The sequence below is a fragment of the Schistocerca piceifrons genome, chromosome X, assembly GCF_021461385.2.
Source record: "Schistocerca piceifrons isolate TAMUIC-IGC-003096 chromosome X, iqSchPice1.1, whole genome shotgun sequence".
NCBI classification, from domain to species: Eukaryota; Metazoa; Arthropoda; class Insecta; order Orthoptera; family Acrididae; genus Schistocerca; species Schistocerca piceifrons.
The window spans coordinates 382,005,395-382,025,615 of record NC_060149.1 but is presented as its reverse complement, the minus strand read 5'-3'; the positions used below and the strand labels follow the sequence as shown (position 1 = coordinate 382,025,615).

General features: G+C 45.3%; 1 protein-coding gene across 2 annotated transcripts in view; it reads right to left on the bottom strand.

The window, feature by feature from the left end:
- Positions 1-18,431, bottom strand: part of LOC124723116 (set1/Ash2 histone methyltransferase complex subunit ASH2-like) — a 199,982-nt gene extending 181,551 nt beyond the window's left edge. The window contains exon 1 of one of the 2 annotated variants that reach the window (XM_047248300.1): positions 18,305-18,431. In XM_047248300.1, coding sequence (XP_047104256.1) covers positions 18,305-18,324 — 20 coding nt within the window. In that variant the 5' untranslated portion in view covers positions 18,325-18,431. The remainder of the gene's footprint in view (positions 1-18,304) is intronic. The other variant, XM_047248299.1, reaches the window with a different exon arrangement.
- Positions 18,432-20,221: the final 1,790 nt, after the last annotated feature.

Genomic DNA, 20,221 nt, shown 5'->3' with positions numbered 1-20,221 from the left:
AAGAGAGGAATGCCCAGCACAGAACCCTGTGGAACCCCATTTTCTTGCCAAGTGGAAGTGCTGTAGGAGGAACCAACTTGGACCCGGAAAGAGCGACCAGAAAGAAAGTTATGGATAAAAAGTGGCAGAGCATGACAAAGGCCCCATTCATGAAGCGTGGTGAGGATGTGGTGGTGCCAGGTGGTGTCACAGGCTTTATGCAGGTCAAAGAAGACAGCAATGAGGTGTTGCCGATAGGAAAAAGCCGACCAGATAGCAGACTCCAGGTGGACCACATTATTCACCATAGAGCGGCCACAGTGAAAACCACCTTGGGTCGATGACAAAAGGTCGCCAGATTCAAGGATCCGAAACAGCCGCCGACTCTCAAGGAGCTTGCAGAGGGTGCTGGTAATTTTTTTTTTTTTGGTTGGGTGTAAGGGCGCTCAACTGCTGAGGTCATTAGCGCCCAGTCACTGTTGTTAGAGCACATGGAATCCGGTAAAACTCAAGGGGATGGGGGGGACACCAGAAGGACCTGACAAAGATGCAGATAAAATAAGTAAAAAGGTTAAATGTCTTTGGACAAGCCAGTTAAAGTTATAAAACGCAGAATACGAGCAGCTGCTCGAGCGTCATCAGCTAAAACATCCGGTAAAGTAGATGGCAGGGACAGGACAACACGAAATTGACTAAAACGGGGACACGACAATAAAACATGGCGCACTGTTAATGCCTGACCACAAGGGCACTGCGGGGCTGGGTCACCGGAGAGCAGGTAGCGGTGGCTAAACCGGCAATGCCCAATCCGCAACCTGGTCAGAAGGACCTCCTCTCGCCGAGATGGTCGGGAGGAGGTTGTCCAAGCTGTTGGGAGCGGTTTTACTGCCCGGAGCTTGTTTCCTTGGAGGGATGACCAAGCATCCCACCACAACGACACAAGCCCCTTAAAAACATCCCCACGAACGTCAGATGACGGGACACAATGGGAGGCTGGCCGAGGCAGGAGGACTGCAGCCTTGGCTGCAGCATCAGCAGCCTCATTCCCAGGCACTCCTACATGTCCGGGAACCCACAGAAAGCTGACAGAACCACCATTATCAGCGAAAGAATGGAGGGACTGCTGTATCCGTTGAATCAAGGGATGGACCGGATAAGGAGCTCCAAGGCTCTGAAGAGCACTGAGTGAGTCAGAGCAGAGTACATACGATGAATGGCGGTGGCGGCGGGCATACTGAAAGGCCTGATGGAGAGCAAAAAGCTCGGCCGTAAAGCTGGAACATTGGTCGAGGAGCCGGTATTTAAAGGTGGCGGCCCCGACGACAAAGGCACAGCCGACACCATCGTCAGTTTTGGAGCCATCGGTGTAAATAAAGGTGTGACCGGCAAGTCTAGCACGAAGTTCGACAAACCGTGAGCAATACACTGCAGCCGGAGTACCCTCCTTCGGGAGCGAGCTGAGGTCGAGATAAATATGAACCGGAGCCTGGAGCCAAGGTGGTGTCGGGCTCTCACCCTCTCTGAAGGTGGTAGGGAGGGCAAAATCCAATTGACGAAGCAGGCGACGGAAGCGGACTCCGGGGGGCAGCAGGGCAGACACATACAACCCGTACTGACGGTCGAGAGAATCTGCGAAGAAGGACTTGTAAGAGGGGTGGTCGGGCATAGACAACAGCCGGCAGGCATACCGACACAGCAGTACGTCGCGCCAGTAGGTCAATGGTAACTCGGCAGCTTCAGCATAAAGACTCGACAGGACTAGTGTAGAAGGCTCCGGTCGCAAGACATATCCCCCGATGGTGGATGGAGTTGAGCCGGCGTAAGAGGGATGGCCGAGCGGACGAGTAGACGAAGCTCCCATAATCCAGCTTCGATCGGACTATGGACCGATACAAGCGAAGCAGGACAGTGCGATCCGCTCCCCAAGATGAACCGCTAAGAACTCTGAGGACATTAAGGGAACGTGTACAACGGGCTGCCAAATAAGAGAGATGTGGAGACCAACACAGTTTCCTGTCCAACGTGAGCCCTAGAAACTTAGTTGTGTCCACGAATGGGAGAACAACGGGACCGAGATGTAAGGATGGCGGAAGGAATGCTTTATATCGCCAAAAGTTGATACAAACCGTCTTCTCTTCAGAGAACCGGAAGCCATTTGCCACGCTCCATGAGTAGAGGCTGTCTAGACAACGCTGAAGGCAGCGCTCCAGGAGGCATGTTCTCTGGGCACTGCAGTAGATCGCGAAGTCATCGACAAAGAGAGAGCCGGAGACAGGAGGTGGAATGCAATCCATAATTGGATTGATCGCATAATTGGATTGATCGCGATGGCAAAAAGGGCTACGCTCAAGACTGAGCCCTGTGGCACTCCGTTCTCCTGGAGGAAGACGTCGGACAATACGGAACCCACACGTACCCTAAACTTTCGATCCGTTAGAAAGGAATCAATAAAAAGGGGCAGGCGACCGCGTAGGCCCCACCTGTGCATAGTGCGGAGGATACCTCCTCTCCAACAGGTATCATAAGCCTTCTCCAAGTCGAAGAACACGGCTACCGTTTGGCGCCTTCGCAAAAAGTTGTTCATGATGAATGTCGACAAGGTCACAAAGTGGTCAACAGCGGAGCGGCGGCGACGAAAGCCGCATTGGACATTAGTAAGTAGCCGTCGAGATTCAAGAATCCAGACTAACCGAGCATTAACCATGCGCTCCATCACCTTACAGACACAGCTTGTAAGAGAAATGGAGCGGTAACTAGAAGGAAGGTGTCTATCCTTCCCGGGTTTGGGTATAGGAACAACAACGGCGTCACACCAACGCATGGGAACTTGACCTTCGGTCCAGACGCGATTGTAGGTACGAAGAAGGAAGCTTTTGCCCGCCGGAGAAAGGTGTGCCAGCATCTGAACGTGAATGGCATCTGGCCCCGGAGCAGAGGACCGGGACAGTGCAAGCGCACGTTCGAGTTCCCCCATAGTAAAAGGGGCATTATAAGTTTCCAGATTCAGCGAGTGGAAGGAAGGTCGCCGAGCCTCTTCTGCCTCTTTCCTGGGAAGGAAGGCAGGATGGTAATGGGCGGAGCTTGAAACCTCCACGAAAAAGCGGCCAAAGGCGTTGGAGACAGCCACAGGATCAACAAGGACCTCATTACCTGAGGTCAGGCCAGGTACCGAGGAGTGGGCCTTAATGCCCGACAGCTGGCGCAGGCTACCCCAAACGACAGAAGAGGGAGTAAAACTGTTAAAGGAGCTGGTGAAGGAGGCCCAACAAGCTTTTTTGCTGTCTTTGATGACTCTACGGCATTGCGCTCGGAGTCGTTTGTATTCAATACAATTCGCCAACGTAGGATGGCGGCGAAAGGTGCGTAAAGCACGTCGTCGAGCACGGATAGCGTCCCTACAAGCCTCGTTCCACCAGGGGACGGAAACGCGACGTGAAGAAGAAGTAGTACGAGGAATGGAACGTTCGGCAGCATTGATGATAACAGCTGTGAGGTAGTCGACCTGACTGTCACAACTGGGAAAATCGTGGTCCGGAAAGGTCGCCAGGGAGGAGTAAAGCCCCCAGTCAGCTTTCAGTATGTTCCAGCTCGAAGGACGTGGGGATGGGGTGTGGTGCAGGAGGCGAACGACACAGGGGAAGTGGTCGCTCGAATAGGTGTCAGAAAGGACATACCACTCGAACCGACAGGCAAGAGTGGTAGAACAGATCGAGAGGTCCAAGTGGGAGTAGGTATGAGTAGAGTCCGAGAGGAAAGTCGGGGCGCCGGTATTGAGGCAGACAAGATTGAGATGGTTGAAGACATCCGCCAAGAGTGAGCCTCTTTGACAGGATGCAGGAGAGCCCCAAAGGGGATGATGGGCATTGAAGTCGCCAAACAATAAAAACGGCGGGGGAAGCTGAACGATCAGGTGCATCACGTCAGCCCGACTAACAGCAGATGACGGTGGAGTGTAGATGGTACAAACTGAAAAAGTAAAAGCAGAAAGAGTAATGCGGACAGCTATTGCTTGGAGTGAGGTGGTCAATGGGATGGGATGGTAATAGACATCGTCCCGAACGAGCAACATGACCCCACCATGAGCTGGGCTACCGTCCACAGGGGTGAGGTCATACCGCTCCGAGGTATAGTGGGTAAAGGCAATACGGTCAGTCGGGCGCAACTTGGTTTCCTGGAGACCAAGGACGAGCGGACAGTGCAGGCGGAGGAGCAGTTGTAATTCCTCTCGATTAGATCGAATACCTCTTATGTTCCAATGAAACAACGCCATCGCTAGTCAAAAAGTTGGTGGAACGAGACGGGGGAAGAGCTGGTCACCTCGACGGCCGCGGAGGGCCAGGTTGCGAGGGAACAACGCTACAACCGACGGAAGGCGGATCCGGTTCCATCGACTTGTCGCCAGCTGCGGCCACTGTCCCTGGTTGTGTAGGAGGGGCAGCATCATTTGCCGACGAAAGGCCAGCTGAGCGCCTGGCAGCAGAGCATCCCGGCGAAACTGAGGACGGCCGGGAGCAGCGACTCACGGATGGAGCGTCAGACGAAACGCGCCGTGGTGGAGAGGGGGAGAGAGACTTCTTCTTGGAGGCCTTCTTGGAGGGCCGAGGAGGCACAGGGATGGTGGGCTGGACCCGAAGAAGGTCCTCACACGCGGGGTCCATTTTGGAACGCCGGACCTCGGAAGCTGGGGTCCGGAACGTTTCCCCGATGGACGCCTGAGAAGAGGATCGCTTCTCAGGTGGCGTGTGGGGGGGGGGGGAGGAGGAGGAGGAGGAAGGGTGGCCTCTGGGGCAGAGTGGGTGGGGGCCACGGGGGAGGAGGATCTGGAAGGGAGGGATTTGGGAGGCGGAGGCAGAGCCCCCTGATGGGCGGAGGAGGCGGAGGGGGGACAGGATAGGGGTGAGGATACCGCGGAAGGAGTGGACACAACTGAGGCAAACGAAGTGGTCAATGGCACGGGATGGAGGCGGTCATACTTCTTCCTGTCCTCAGAATAAGAGAGCCGATCGGAAGTTTTGATTTCTTGTATCATCTTCTTCTGATATGCGGGGCAGTCTGAGGATCTAGGCGAGTGGACGCCAGGACAATTAATGCACCGAGGTGGTGGGGTGCATATATGTTCCTCACGAAGAGGACGTCCACAATCGCCACAAAGGGGCTCAGCCTCACACCGTGACGACATGTGCCCAAAGCGCAAACACCTAAAACAGCGCATAGGAGGCGGGACGTAAGGTCGCACGTCACACCGGTAGCACATCACCTTTACCTTCTCTGGGAGAACGTCCCCCTCGAAGGCGAGGATAAAGGCCCCGGTGTTGATGCGACGGTCTTTGGGGCCGCGCTGGACTCGCCGGACGAAATGCACGCCTTGGCGCTCCCGGTTGGCCCTGAGCTCCTCATCAGATTGTAGCAGGAGGTCACGATGAAAAATAACCCCCTGCGTCCTATTTAGTGCCAGATGTGGGACAATGGATACTGGGATGTCCCCTAGGTGGTCGCACGCCTGGAGCGCCGCCGACTGTGTGGCGGAGGTGGTCTTGATAAGAATGGACCCTGAACGCATCTTGCTGAGAGCCTCGATTTCCCCGAAGATGTCCTCAATGTGCTGAACAAAGAACATGGGCTTGGAGGTGGCGAATGTCCCCCCATCGGTTCGAGAACAGACCAAATAGCGGGGGAAGTACTTCGCCCCAAGCCGGCGGGCCTGTCCCTCCTCCCATGGAGTGACCAAGGGGGAAAGGGCAGGAGAACCAGAACTAGAAACGGTACCTTTTCTTTTGAAAGACTCGGCCGCAGAGCGACCTGATACGTGTTGACGTTTCATCTGCGAAACGTCCGCCCCGATACCACCCACTCCGACCAGGGGCTCTCCCCACGGGCGCCACCCAGCCGCAGCAAGGGCCACCTGGCAAGATGACCATTGCCGGGAGTCCTGATGCCCCAAGGAGACGGGCATCTACTCCTTGGCCGACGTGGGGAGGGTGCAGCTCAGGTATCGGCAGTACGATCCCTGTGTTGTCAGGGGGCTACAACCTAGAGGGTACATGACGACCCCACCACAACGGGCTGGCTACCGTGCTGGATTTCTGGTGCCATGGAAAGTCCATCATGATCGCTGGTGCAGACGGAGATGCACTATGGGTGTAACTTTGACAACCCATCAGGCGTTTAGGCCCAATTTGAGGAATAGTGGGTATGGTTACAACGCCGGTGCAATGCTGAGTGCCAAGGTCTTAGTGCACTTAGGACCAGTGGTACACCACGTAAGGTGTCCTTCCCCAAAAGGCTCGTACTTCTGTAGAATTTTGAAAAATGGAGGTCAAACCCCAAGTGGGACCATCACATGGAAGGCCGAAACGGTTGAAACTCCTTTTAGTCGCCTCGTACGACAGGCAGGAATACCTCAGGCCTATTCTTACCCCGGACCCGCAGGGGGAAGGGGTGCTGGTAAGGCTGATTGGATGGTAGCTAGCCAACTGAAGATGTGGCTTCCCAAGCTTCAACACTGGAATAACAATGCTTTCCTGCCACTGGGTAGGAAAGACCCCCTCACTCCACAGACAGCTGAAAAGGGTCAGTATACGACATTGGCCAGACACCGATAAGTGTGGGAGCATTTGGTTATGTATCCGATCTGGTCCAGGAGCCGTGTCGGGACAAAGGGCGAGGGCGCTGGCAAATTCCCACTTGCTAAATGGGGCATTATAAGGCTCCAAGCAGTGAGAAATGAAAGACAAAGGCAGTCGCTCTGAGCGACGAATGTAGGCTGATACTGAGTCAATGCAGAAGCTTGGACGAAGTGTTGAGCAAAATGCTCTGCGACAAAGTCCGGATGGGTAAGGACAACACCATGCACAGAAATTTGCCTGAGATCCGCCCAGACTTGGGAAGACGGGGTGTGCAGTTCTATGGCAGCCACATATCATTCCCAGCAAATCCGTTTCTGAAATTTGATTAGGTAACGGGACCGGGAGTGCGGAATCGTTTAAAGACCAGAAGGAGAGCAGTAGAAGGGTGCCGCATGAAGTGTTGAAGAGCACAGCGGCAGTCTTTTATGGCCACAGCAATTTCCGAAATCCACAAAGGGACCATCTTCTGATGGAGTGAACCCAAGGAAGAAGGAATGGCTGAAACAGATGCGGAAAGAATGGCGGCCGTCAAAATCTGTGTAGACTCATCAATACTACTGTGTGGTAGTACTGGGGGGATGGTAGCAGAGGAGAAGGCCCACCTGGGAGGGTGACGGAGCGAGATATACTGAAGACAGGTCAAAACAATTGAGTAATGATCGCTCTCACATAAGTCATCGTGGACACCCCACTGCACGGAGGGAAGAAGGCTGGGGCTGCAGATGGAGAGGTCAATGGCAGAGAAAGTGCCGTGTGCCACACTGAAGTATGTGGGAGCGCCGGTGTTTAAGAGACAGCCCTGTCAGAACAGCTTCAACTGAACTGTCCTGCCCTGGGCAGTAGTCGTGTGACTACCCCAAAGAGGGTTGTGGGCATTAAAGTCCCCTACAAGCAAAGGGAGAATGGAGTTGAAGAAGGGTGGTTAGGGCAAGGGATGTGGGCGGCCTGTCAGGCCGGAGGTAGAGTTTACCGATTGTGATTGGAGTGGCCAGATGGACCCTGACAGCAATTGCTTCCTGAGTGGTATGGAGGGGAACCCATTTACTAACAATGTCCTTGCGGACCAAGATGCAAACACCACCAGAAGCCCGCAAGGGGCCAATTCGGTTTCAACAGAAAGCATGGAACCCACAAAGGGTGGGTGAGTAAGAATTGACAAAATGGGTCTCCTGGAGAGCACTGCAAGCAGCAGAGTAGGAGGAAAGAAGGGGCTGCAACTCCAGGAGGTGACACAAATAGCCATTACATTTCCGTTGGACGATTCTCAAGCTGGAGCCCAAATGGGAAGCGAACGGACTGGAGCCGGTCATGCCGCCAAGTCGCCATCTGTCACCGATAAGGATGGGGTAATGTCCAAATAGGTAGGGTCGGACTCGGTTGGTTCTTTGGCTGGAGGAGGAGAAGGCGGCACCTCAGGGGTACCGTGTGTTTCTGCTTCTTCTCTTGTGAAGATAGAGAAGGGCAAACTGCAGCGAGGTCGGGCAATGAATTACACCTGGCAATCTTGGTGCCCACCGGCCGCGGATCGCGCAGCCGATGTGGAGCTGCGTATCACCTTTCAGGGGTGTGACAGGAAGAGGAGTCCCGGGAGGGAGCTCCAGTTCAGGCGGCTGCAGAAGAAGGGTAGCGCTTCACCAGTGGGGAAGGGGGAGGGGGACCCAAAGGGGTGGGTATGGGGACTGATGTGGAGGGGGAGTGGGGGAGTGAGGGTTAGGCGGAAGGTGTGGGGCGAATTGGGTGGGCCTGGGGAGAGGAGGGGGTAGGAGGGGGAATGGATGTAACTGAAGCAAAAGTAGAAGTTACAGGGACGGAATGGAGCTAGTCATACTTTCGACAAGCCTCAGTGTAGGTAAGTCGATCTAAGGTCTTGTACTCTTGACTCCATCATTCTTTCACGTACACCGGGCATGCTGGTGAGCGTGGAGAATGTTGCGCATTACAATTTACGCATACTGGTGGGGGAGCACAGACACTCCCCTCGTGGAGGGGGCACCCACAGTCACTGCAGAGGGGATCATTGGTGCAGCGAGAAGACGTGTCCAAACCATAAGCATTTAAAGCATCTCATGGATGGTGGAATGTAAGGTTTCACCTCACACCGATACACCATCACCTACACCTTCTCTTGGAGGGTATCCCCCCCTCGAAGACCAGGATAAAGGCACCTGTCTCGGTGCAACTGTTTTTAGGGCCTCGCTGGACACGGTGGGTAAATTGGACTCCTCGCTGCTCAAGATTTTCACGGAACAGTTTGCAGAACAAAATCCCGGTGGAAAATGATGCCTTATAGCGAGTTCAAAGATTGGTGGGGTGCGACAGAGACGGGGATGTCACCGAGATGGTCACAAAAGCACGCATGGCTTCAGATTGGGCAGCAGAAGAGGTCTTTATGAGAAAAGAATTGGACCACATTTTACACACATGTTCCACTTCACCATACTTATCTTCAATCATCTCCACGAAAAACAAAGGCTTTGTTGTGGCAAAACTTTCACCATTTGTCCTGATACAAACCAGGTACCAAGGGAAATGTTTCAACCCAAGCCTGCAAGCTTGACCCTCTTCCCAGGGGGTGGCCAGGGAGGGGAAGGCCGAAGGATCAGAAGGAGTGTCACGTCTTGTATCACTCTTAAAGATGGCCACAGAATGGCCAAGATGATGAAGCTTTTGTCACTTCATGTGTAAGGCGTCCATCCTAGTACCACCCACTCTGACCAGGGGCTCGCCCGGTGGGTGCCACCCAGCCACTACAAGGGCCACTGCCGGGAGTTCTGATGCCCCAAAGTGATGAGCACTGACTCCTTGGCATACATGAGGCATAACAGCCCTGTGTTGTCAGGGGGCTCAGCCAAGTGGGTACTTAACAGCCCCACCACATAGACTGGGTACTGTGCTTGTGACCTAGCATGAAGGGGGCCAGGGTGCAAGGGGAAAAGAGAAAGGAGGGGGAGGGGGGTGGAGAGGAGCCTGCACCATCGAAACTAGGTTGGGAGTTCATCCCCAAATGGCTCACACTGAACGGAAAACATTGGAAATGGAGGTCAAACCCCAAGGGGATCAAAAACGCCTAAAAGGAGATGGAAACAGCAAATTAAACAACAGCACATACCAATACAAAGCCAGGAGGATAGCCAGGTTGATATAAAGATGTCCACCAAGAGGGAAAGGAGGGGGCAAGAAGAAAGGAGCAAGGAGCAAGGACAGGGAGGGAGAAGAACAGGGACAGTAATGCAGTCTGGAAAAAGGAAGGTGACTGCAATAGCTTGGGGCCACATGCACGCCACACATGTACCCACAAAAGGGACTGTGGGGCCCTCGGGAGGGGGGGGGGGGGGGAAGCATCCATATGACCTTATTTACTGTGTAGCTACCAGTTTTGGCACTTCAATGTGCCATCTTCAGGACTTAGTTGATGAATGTGTTGTCACGATCCATATATACGCTGCACCAGTGGCCAACTTAACTAGTTTACACACACTATCCATAACTGTGACATCAGCACTCCAACCAACAACTGCCAACTCGTCAACTAAGGCCTAACAACTGCACAATTTAGCACCGAAACTGGTAGCTACACAGTAAATAAGATCATAAAGATGGCTGTAGGCTCTTTATTTTCTTACACAGTCTTTGATTGAGACCCTCCACTTGGCACCAAACCAAAGGATGCTGATGAACTCCAGTGTTGTGAATTATGAACTCTGCTTTCACTGACCCCCTCCCCGCAATATGAACTCAGTACGGCCTCAGAAATCAAGTGATAAGCATTACTGGTGCCAATGTGAGCCACACAACTTGCAAATGACTGCACCCAGCACATTTCATAGCCACATGCATGACCTGCTCCACATCTCAGTTATGGTCCTCCTCACAGACATATTGAGTGTACACTGGTTTTCTTTCCAGTCCTGAACACTATTTCCTTAAGAGGCTCCATAATGCGCCTAACAATGGAGCTCACAATAACTAGAAAATCCCTCCACCCCATGTTCCCGCTCGGGCCCTGCTGAAGGAGAGGCCACCAAACCACTCACAGGGTTAATGGGCAAGGCTTAATGGCCAGCCTGCACATTGACTGTCCACCTCATGCGATGCCAATGCATCAGCACCTGTCACTCACCCATCAATGAGGGCAGATCCATTGCTTCGGGTACACTGTAAGGTGCCTCATCAGCAGAGCCTTTGGGCAAAATAAGTGACAACTGAGGTATCTCATGTAGCTCACCAGATTCTCTGCCACCATTACAAACTGAGGCAGCAGCCTGAAAATGGCTGACTGCAGCCAGAAGTGCCTCCAGCTGTTCACGAACTGCAACCAGCTCCTGTGTCCGTTTACAGCATGCACGTATCTTTTCCATCCCAGCACGACTAACTTAAGAAGTAAACCACAAAACCACACGGAGAAAAGTAAATACGCAAACCACTACCCTTTGGAAGTGTAACCAATGCAAACTGGTACCTTACTGAGCTGTACAGCTGGCCATTCAAAAGAAATGATGACTGTGCTACAGACTGCCTGAATCTACACTTCGCAGTAACCTCATATAAGAAACACTCATGGAATTTAGGAATTAAACTATGAACAAAGCATCCAAAAGGATCAATAAATAACTTGCTGCTCCCCTGGATTATAAAAGGTGACAGCTGTAATCTGAATCGGACTAATGCGAGAGTTCGTCTAACAATGAGTAAATAAATACGAATGCAGGTGCTACCACAAACAGCATAGCAAATGGATTACTGCAGCCAAGATAGACACGATGCCAACACCCACCACAGTAGTACAAGTTTATATGACAACTAGCTGCGCACACGATTATGAGATTGAAACAATGTATGATGACATAAAAGAAATTGTTGTATTAATTAAGGGAGAAGAAAATTTAATTGTGTTAGGGAACTGGAATTCAATAGAAAGAAGATGAAGAAAAGAAAAATAGTAGGTGGATATGTACAGGGGGAAAGGAACGAATGATGAAACTCCCTGGTAGAGTTCTGCACAGTGGATAATTGGTAACACTTAAAGAATCATGAAAAAAGGTTTTATATGTGGAACAGACCTGGAAACACACCAAGGTTCCAGACTGAATAAATAATGGTAAGACATTTCAACATGAGATTTTAAACTGTAAGACATGTCCAGGGGCACATATGGTCTCTGACCACAATTTATTGGTTATGAATTGTGCATTAAAACCAAATAAATTGCAAAAAAGGTAGGAAATTAAAGAGCTGGGTCCTGGTTAAATTGAAGTAACAAGAGGTTGTTCAGAGTTTCAGAGGGAGCCTTAGGTAACAACTGACAAACACAGGAAAGGAACAAGTACAAGACGAATGGGTTCCTTTGAGAGATGAAGTAATTTAGGCAGTGGAGGATCAAATAGGTAAGAAGACAAGGCCTAAGAGATACTGAATTTCGTTGATGGAAGAATAAAATACAAAAATGTGACAACTGAAGCAGGCAAAAAAGAATACAAATGTCTACAAAATGAGCAACTGAAAGGATATAGAAACATATGTAACTATTGAAATGACATATTACCTATAAGAAAATTAAAGGGTCCATTACAGGAAAGAGATGCAGCTGTACATCTCTATAGCTCAGACAGAAAACCAGTACTAAGCAAGGAACAGAAAGCTGAAAGGTCGAAAGGGTATACAGGGAGTCTATACAGGAGAGACGAACTTGTAGGCAATATTATAGAAAGAGAAGACAATTTAGATGAACATGAGATAAAAGAAATGACACTGCAAGAAAAATTTGACAGAGCACGGAAAAATCGAAGTCAAAAGAAAGCCCCTGCAGTAGACAACATTCAGTCAGAATTACTGGTATCCTTGGGTGAGCTAGCACTGACAATACTATTCCACCTGCTGTGCAAGATATATGAGACAGGTGAAATACCATCTGACTGCAAGAATGTAATAATTCCAATTCCAATGAAGCACATGCTGATAGCTGTGACTATTACCCGACTATCAGCTTAATAAGCCATTGTCGCACAACACTAACAAACATTATTCAAAGATGAATGTAGAAACTGGTAGAAGCAGATTTTGGGGGACATTGATTTGGATTCCAAAGAAATGCAGGAACATACAAGGCAATATTGCCCCATTACTTATAGAAGATAGCTTTTGACAATGTCAATAGGAATATACTCTTTAAATTCTGAAGGTCGTAGCAGTAGAATTAAGGGAGCAGAAGGTTATATGCAGCTTGGACAGAAACCAGACGGCAATTATAAGAGTCACAGGGAACTAAAGGTAAGCAGTGGTTGAGAAGGGGTTGCAGTGTATCCCCAGTATTATTTAGTCTGTTCATTGAGCAGGCAGTCATGGAAACCAAAGACAAATTAGAAGAAAGGAATTAAAGTTTAGGGAAAGAAATAAAGACTTTGAGGTTTGTCAATAAAATTTTAAAACTCTCAGAAGACAGCAGCAATGGGCTTGAAAGAGCAACTGAATGGAATGTGTCTTGAAATGAGAATATATGATGAATGTCAACACAAGCAAATTAAAGGTAGGTCTATGGAATGTAGTTGAATAAATTCAGGTGATGATGAGGAAATTAAATTAGGAAACTACACACAAATAAAAGTAGATGATTTCTGCTAATTTGGCACTCCTGAAAGAAAGGATACTGCGGAGACATGGCGTAGCCACAGCCTGGGGGATGTTTCCAGAATCAGATTTTCACTCTGCAGCGGAGTGTGCGCTGATATGAAGGAGTGCTAGTTCTGCAAGGTTCGCAGGAGAGCTTCTGTAAAGTTTGGAAGGTAGGAGGCGAGGTACTGGCAGATGTAAAGCGGTGAGGACGGGGCGTGAGTCGTGCTTGGGTAGCTCAGTTGGTAGAGCACTTGCCCACAAAAGGCAAGGTCCCAAGTTCAAGTCTCGGCCTGGCACACAGTTTTAACGCCAGGAAGTTTCAAAATGCATTTAGTTCAACACACTCTGAGCTACAAATTAACATCATTATCACTTAGCTGAATGTATTGTTTAATATATTTGATAGTTCAAAGTTATCAGTCACCAAAAAAATAATTACAAGTTTTGAACAGCAGTTTACCAGAGAAAGATTAATTTCTCAGCTTTAATCATTTTTCTCCTATTACACTGTATAGTATAGTTACTTTTTATAGAGTATCAATGGTGAGCAGCTTACACTTAAAAGATACTCTATTTTAAAAAATGGATTTTTTTAATTTTTCCATGTTGTTGTTCTTTATGAAAGGAGATGTTAATAAAATTTTTGTTGTTGTTACATTGACTTGCTGTCCCGCCCGAAAAGTAAATCAGTTTTTTTATGGAAGGGTGATGCTGTTTAATGTAGTTTGTCAATTTTAATTGAAAAATGTGCACTGCTGTAGTGTTGTGTTCACGGTAGTCACTTATGATACAAAAGCTGTGGCTCATTAGTTTATCTTCATCTTTATTATAGAATACAAATGGGCAAACTGTGGCCTGTTTGTTTATCCAGTGGTGCCCTTGTACTTCATCTTGAACAACAAAGGAATAATTTTCCAAAAAGTCAGAAAGAACTAAGCATTCAACAGCTGCCAAGGTTTGCTTTTTGTCTTTCAAAAACTTACTTTGAGCTTTTGCAATAAAATTATGCATTTTTAGATTTTGAAGGTTAGCCACCAACGCTTCAAAAAACTCTTCTCATGACTTTATGACCATCTCCATTTCAGTTCTGCCTTGTGTCACCCACTGTTTGTATTTTATATTGTCTTCTTCAGATTCTTCAAACAAGTCAAGTAAGGCTTGTTTTTCCTGGACATTCTTCACATTTTCCCTTGATCATACAATTTTAACTGTCAATATTGCATACCATAACGTAAAAAAAAGTCTTTATAGTTAACTCCAAGACTGGCCCCCTCTATCATCAACTTTATGTTCTGATGATACAAACAAACATACATTATGGGTGTCAGATGCCCCTGCAACAACACACCATCTTCGTCTCAACTGGCAAAACTTTGACCTTCCAACTTTAAAGTCAGGATTTTCTTTTTTAAATTCAGTGAAGAGTTCATTTAAATTATACAATACTAACATTTTTCATCTTTGAATCTTAGAACCATTTTCTTTCACAGAAACACAGTCTTTTTTGCCAGACATCAAACGGCTGTTATCATCATCATCATAAAAATTAATAACTTTATTAATTGTGTTTTCATCTACCAAATTAGATGCACTTTTCTTTTGTAATGCTGGTAAAATTCCCTGTTCTTTTACTACGCCTAATTGCCTTAACTCAACAAGATGTTCTGACTCATTAAATTCATCACTAACTTTTGCTCGACTCCAAGAATTCGGCAGTAAGCTGATAATCTTAATTTTATCCTCTTTGTTTGAAGTACTGCACTTAGTTTTTAGTTTTTCTATCAAATCATCATATTCGGTTGGTGAAGTTTTAGAACTTCCATCTGTTTTAGCACAAATTGTAATTTGAAATGAAACTTCCAAATCTTTTTGACTGTAGCTGCCACCTTCTCAATTTTTGTATTCTAGATTTAGTTTTCTAATTTTACTAGCAGGCAATATACCCAGGATTTCACAAGCTGTATTTACTTTTTTTATGGTTGCTGATAAGTCACAAAATTCTGTATGTGAGGTTTCAGTATCCTTTCTCTTGTTAATTACAAATATCTTAGAATAACATGGTGGACACACTGGTTTTCCTGGTATGCGACTGACAAGAGGGCTTTTATTTTTAGAATAATGATCAAATGTTATTTCTCGCAGATATTTTGTTATAGGTTTCTTATGTTTCTCAAAAGGGACCACGTAAGACTGACCAAAAAGGTGATGACATTTTTTTAAGTATTTCATGGTACTTTAATGTTGATTTGACCTCTGGGCCGACTCTTAAGTAAAACAACACTTTCTTCTTCACTGTAATCTTCGATTAAAGTAATGTCTTTAGGATACACTCCAGACACACTTATGAAAGGTTTCATTAATAACACCACCAACAAAACACTAAGACACCATTTTTCAACGGCAGACTTCAAGAACTTCTAGCTAAATAAGAGTGAGTAGACAACTGTTGGTGTATGGGGGAAGACGACAATCAGACTTGTATAGGCTTGCAGAAGCAATTGTTAGACTGCTGAAACAATTACCACAGCACTGTTTCGACAAATAATCATTAGCTAGTGTAATGTGGTGTGTTACATTATGCAATTGGTATACTTTATTTGATTAGCCTACCAGATGTCGCAGATGTTAAAAAAATGTATTTTTGACTCGTGTTTGTAATCTTTTTTTCATAACTTCCAATTTTATACTGAAGTTTGATATCATAAACGTCTATTAACAGCGAAATTTTCATATTTTTGTCTGGTCCTCCACCAAAGATATTGCAGGCCACAAAATGGAAAAATTAAAAAATCCATTCTTAAAATAGCGTATTTTTTTTAAGTGTCAGCTGCTCACCATTGATACTCTATAAAAAGTAACTATACTATACAGTGTAATAGCATAAAAAATCTTAAAGTTGAGACATTAATCTTTCTTTGGAAAACTACTGTTCAAAAATTGTTTTTTTTTATTTGTGGTTGATAGCTTTGAACTATTAAAAATACATTCAGGTAAGTGATAATGATGTTAATTTGTAGCCCAGAGTGTGTTGAACTAAATGCATTTTATCTGAAAGGCTTAGGGCAATCCACTACTGAATAATTATAAAAAATGTAGATGCTTGCAAATACGAAAACATGCATGCGGCCTGGAACAAATATGGCCACCATTTCAAAATAATAAAAAATAAATTTTTTAAAAAATATTTTTGTGACTACTTAACATTGGGGAATTCAGCCAGCAAATATAAATTTTTTCTGAGATGGTCAAGCAACCAGTGCTGGACCACTTGGTGTGGATTGAACCTCCCTTGTCGTTCTTAATGACTTGAGTCATGAATTGAGTTGGACGAAACACACTGATGATTTGCTGAAACATCTGGTTCCAGCTACTTATGCTATTAGGTTTATTGCAAATTTTGGTGATAAACTTATCAGTAAATTATCCTATTATATTTACATTCTGTGCATTCATATGTTATCATATTTTATGGTAATCCATAATTAAGTGAAAGTATTCATTGCACAAAAGCATGACACCATAACAACACCTTGAGCCTACCAAAAATCACCTTGTAGACATTCATTTAAGGAACTAGGGGTATTCACAGTACCTCCAGAATATATATATTCACTTATGAATTTTGTTATTAATAACCCACCCAAAATCCAAAATAAGAATAGATTAGTTTTTTGTTCCATAGATCCGTGTTGAGGAGATCCTCGTGGATGTGGAACATGTCAATTTCTTTTTTTTTTGTTTTAAAGCTGAAATAGCAATACTAATAGTATGAATATATACAATACATCATTTGTTTCTATTAAAAAAATCGTCAATGGAGTAGAAGGAGTTGGCCACTAGTAAGTTTTTCAGGCTCCTTTTAAACTGATCTTTATTTGTAACTAAATTTTTTATGTTTGCCGGTCCTGAGTAGTGGACCCCTTTTTGAACTAAAGTAAGTGTTTTTAAGTCCTTGTGCAGATCATTTTTGTTCTTGGTATTGTGTGTATGAACTGAGCTGTTTGTTGGAAAAAGAAATATATCATTTAGGACAAATTTCATTAAGAAGTAAATATACTGAGAGGCAGTAGTTAGTATACCCAGTTCTTTGAAGAGGTTTATACAAGACGTCCGTGAATTTACTCCACAAATAATACGTATTACACGCATTTGGACTCTGAAAACTTTTGTTTGACTTAAAGAGTTACCCCAAAATATTATACCGTATGACATTATGGAATGAAAGTAGGCAAAGTATGCAAGCTTCTTCATTTTTAACACACACACACACACACACACACACACACACACACACACACACACGAGGCCTCGAACCTCACCAATTTTCATCTTCTTCTTGATAAACTATGTCTTGGCCTCACTGATTAGGACTTCAGCTTGTTGAACAGCCTGAACTACATTCTCCACTTTTGACAAAGTTGTATCATCTGTAAACTTCAAGGTAAGAACAATGGAGCCTGTGTCATTTACGAAAATTAAGAATAGCACAGCCCCTATCACGGGATGAATAAAGAATGTGATGAAGTAGCTGGGCTGTCATGGGCCTGATATCAGCCGAAAGAGCGCTTCTCTAGTAGCAGGACTGACAGACATAGGTCTATCAGTCCCCCCAGATCTCAATTCCTACGGGTTTATTCTGTATGAACAATTAAAATAGACGATACAAAACAGAAAAACTTGACAGCGTCAGCTAGGTGCGACTAACATGCAGTCAGGTTACAATCTTAACATCTTTTACGGAAGTATATATCAACACGTGGTTTGTGATTAAATCAAATGTTAAAATAAAAAAAATTATCTCATGGTTCAAACCACACACTTTAGCTCCAATGAAATCACTTATGACATCAAAAACAATCAATATAAATTAAGGGATGGCTAACAAAACAGCGAACACACTTTAATAGCTACCATGTATACCCCACGTAATGAATTCTATGCGTTACACATGTTCATACAACTAATACTAATCTCTGTTTTACAGCCATAAAGCTTTCTGCTTCTGATGTGGAACAGCCATAAATGTGCCGCTGTTAACAGCAACAAAATAGTTTAATGAAGTCAAACTATTAGAACTTTTTTATGCTTACTTTGTTCCACTTTCTCCCATTACGCAGACACCTCTGGGATTTCCGTGATGACAAATTCACTATTCCATGTATTCAAATTCAGAAGTAAACAACTGATCCACTCCCGCTAAAAATGTACTTCTCAAAGATGTTATTATACTAGTCAAAGTATCACCATAATATACCACAAGACGCGACACTTGGCCTCGATTTTGTTGACTACTGCGCCAGCGGCGCGCCAAGCGGCCAGTAAGTTAAACTGTTGAGATCGACGCAATCATGAAAGCGAAAGCGAATAGTAGTTGTTTATTTTGGTTTGTACAATGGCTTTTACAAATGGGAGCGTAGCATGGGACGATAGATTGCAGCAACAACAAGAAGAAGATACCTCATCTGTCTTTTTTTATGTTTCCTAAGAAACCTGTGAGGTACATACAATAATGTCACTAAACTGTATCGTCAGGGTTCGCTTGTAAACTACATGTAGTAGTAGTAGTAGTAGTAGTAGTAGTAGCTTTATTCATCAGTAGTTCTCTTTGAACAAGGATATAGGACATGTCAAAGTATTTACAAATTTAGATCAATTTAAAATGAGCTAATTCGTATACTCATATATTTACAGACATCTAATTAGAGACAATAATTAGATTTACACCTGGCATACAATACTTTTTTACAAATGACTTACTAAATAAAGTAATGCCACATTGTTCACTCATATCTCACTATCGGTCACTGCATACACTATACACTCATATCACTTAATTCATTGCGCGTGAGCGCGCGCGCACACACACACACACACAGACACACACACACACACCCACACACACACACACACACACACACACACACACACACACACACACACACTGGTGATCTCTGGGCTATTTTCTGTACTGCAACTTTCCATTTGCTATCCTGAAAAATTGAGTCAGCATCCCTCTATAATGAGTGAGATGTTGAGCTCAGAAAGAGGAAGATGTGTTAGTATTGTGCTATGCATAGTTTGGGGGTAAGTATATCTAGAAAGGAAAAGAAACCTAAAGTGAAGGCGTTAGGTGGAATGTTGGATGTTTTATAATCATTATTATTATTAGTTATTTCTACAATATTTTTTATCAAACCCCTACTCTGTTTTAGCTAAGTAATCCATCAATGTATAAAATATATTGCATAACAGGTACTTTTTAGCTGCCTTTTTAAATAAGTGTATTTTTGCAATTTCTTTAATCTCTTTTGGTAATTTATTGTACAGTTTTATTCCTTCATAGAAAATGCTGCTTTGAGTTTTATGTTTATTTTTTCTTGCTAAACGTAAGTTAAGTATATCTCTTGTTGCGTGGTCATGGACAGAGCAATAATTACCAATGTTGTTTTTGGTGTGTACAACTGCTGGTAAATGTATTCACATGGAGCAGTTAAAATCCCCAGTGTTCTGAACAGATCTTTACAATGAGCTCAACTAGTATTTTTGGTTATTATCCTTACGGCTCTTTTCTGGAGTTTGAAAATTGTGTTCATATTTTGTTCATTTGTTCCCCAAAAAAGAATTCCATACCTAATAATTGAATGTTCATATGAATAATATGTAACTAAAGACACTGTATGTTACAGACTGATGATAGGATTCTAAGGGCATAACATGCTGATGACAGTCTGTTAGCAAGTACCTAAGTGTGTTCACGCCACTTCAACTGAGAATCAATATTCATTCCTAGAAATTTTGCATTCGTTACACAGTGTATAGCGGTGCCATCTACATTTAATTTAACATCCTCATTTTTCCTCTTCAAACTGAAATTCATGGCATTAGTTTTCTTTATGTTCTATGTCACTTTATTACTTATTAACCAATCATAAACTTCCTTGCGAGTTTCATTTGCATTCTCGGCAAGTTCTTTCGTTTTCTCAGTGACTATAACATTGCTGTCATCA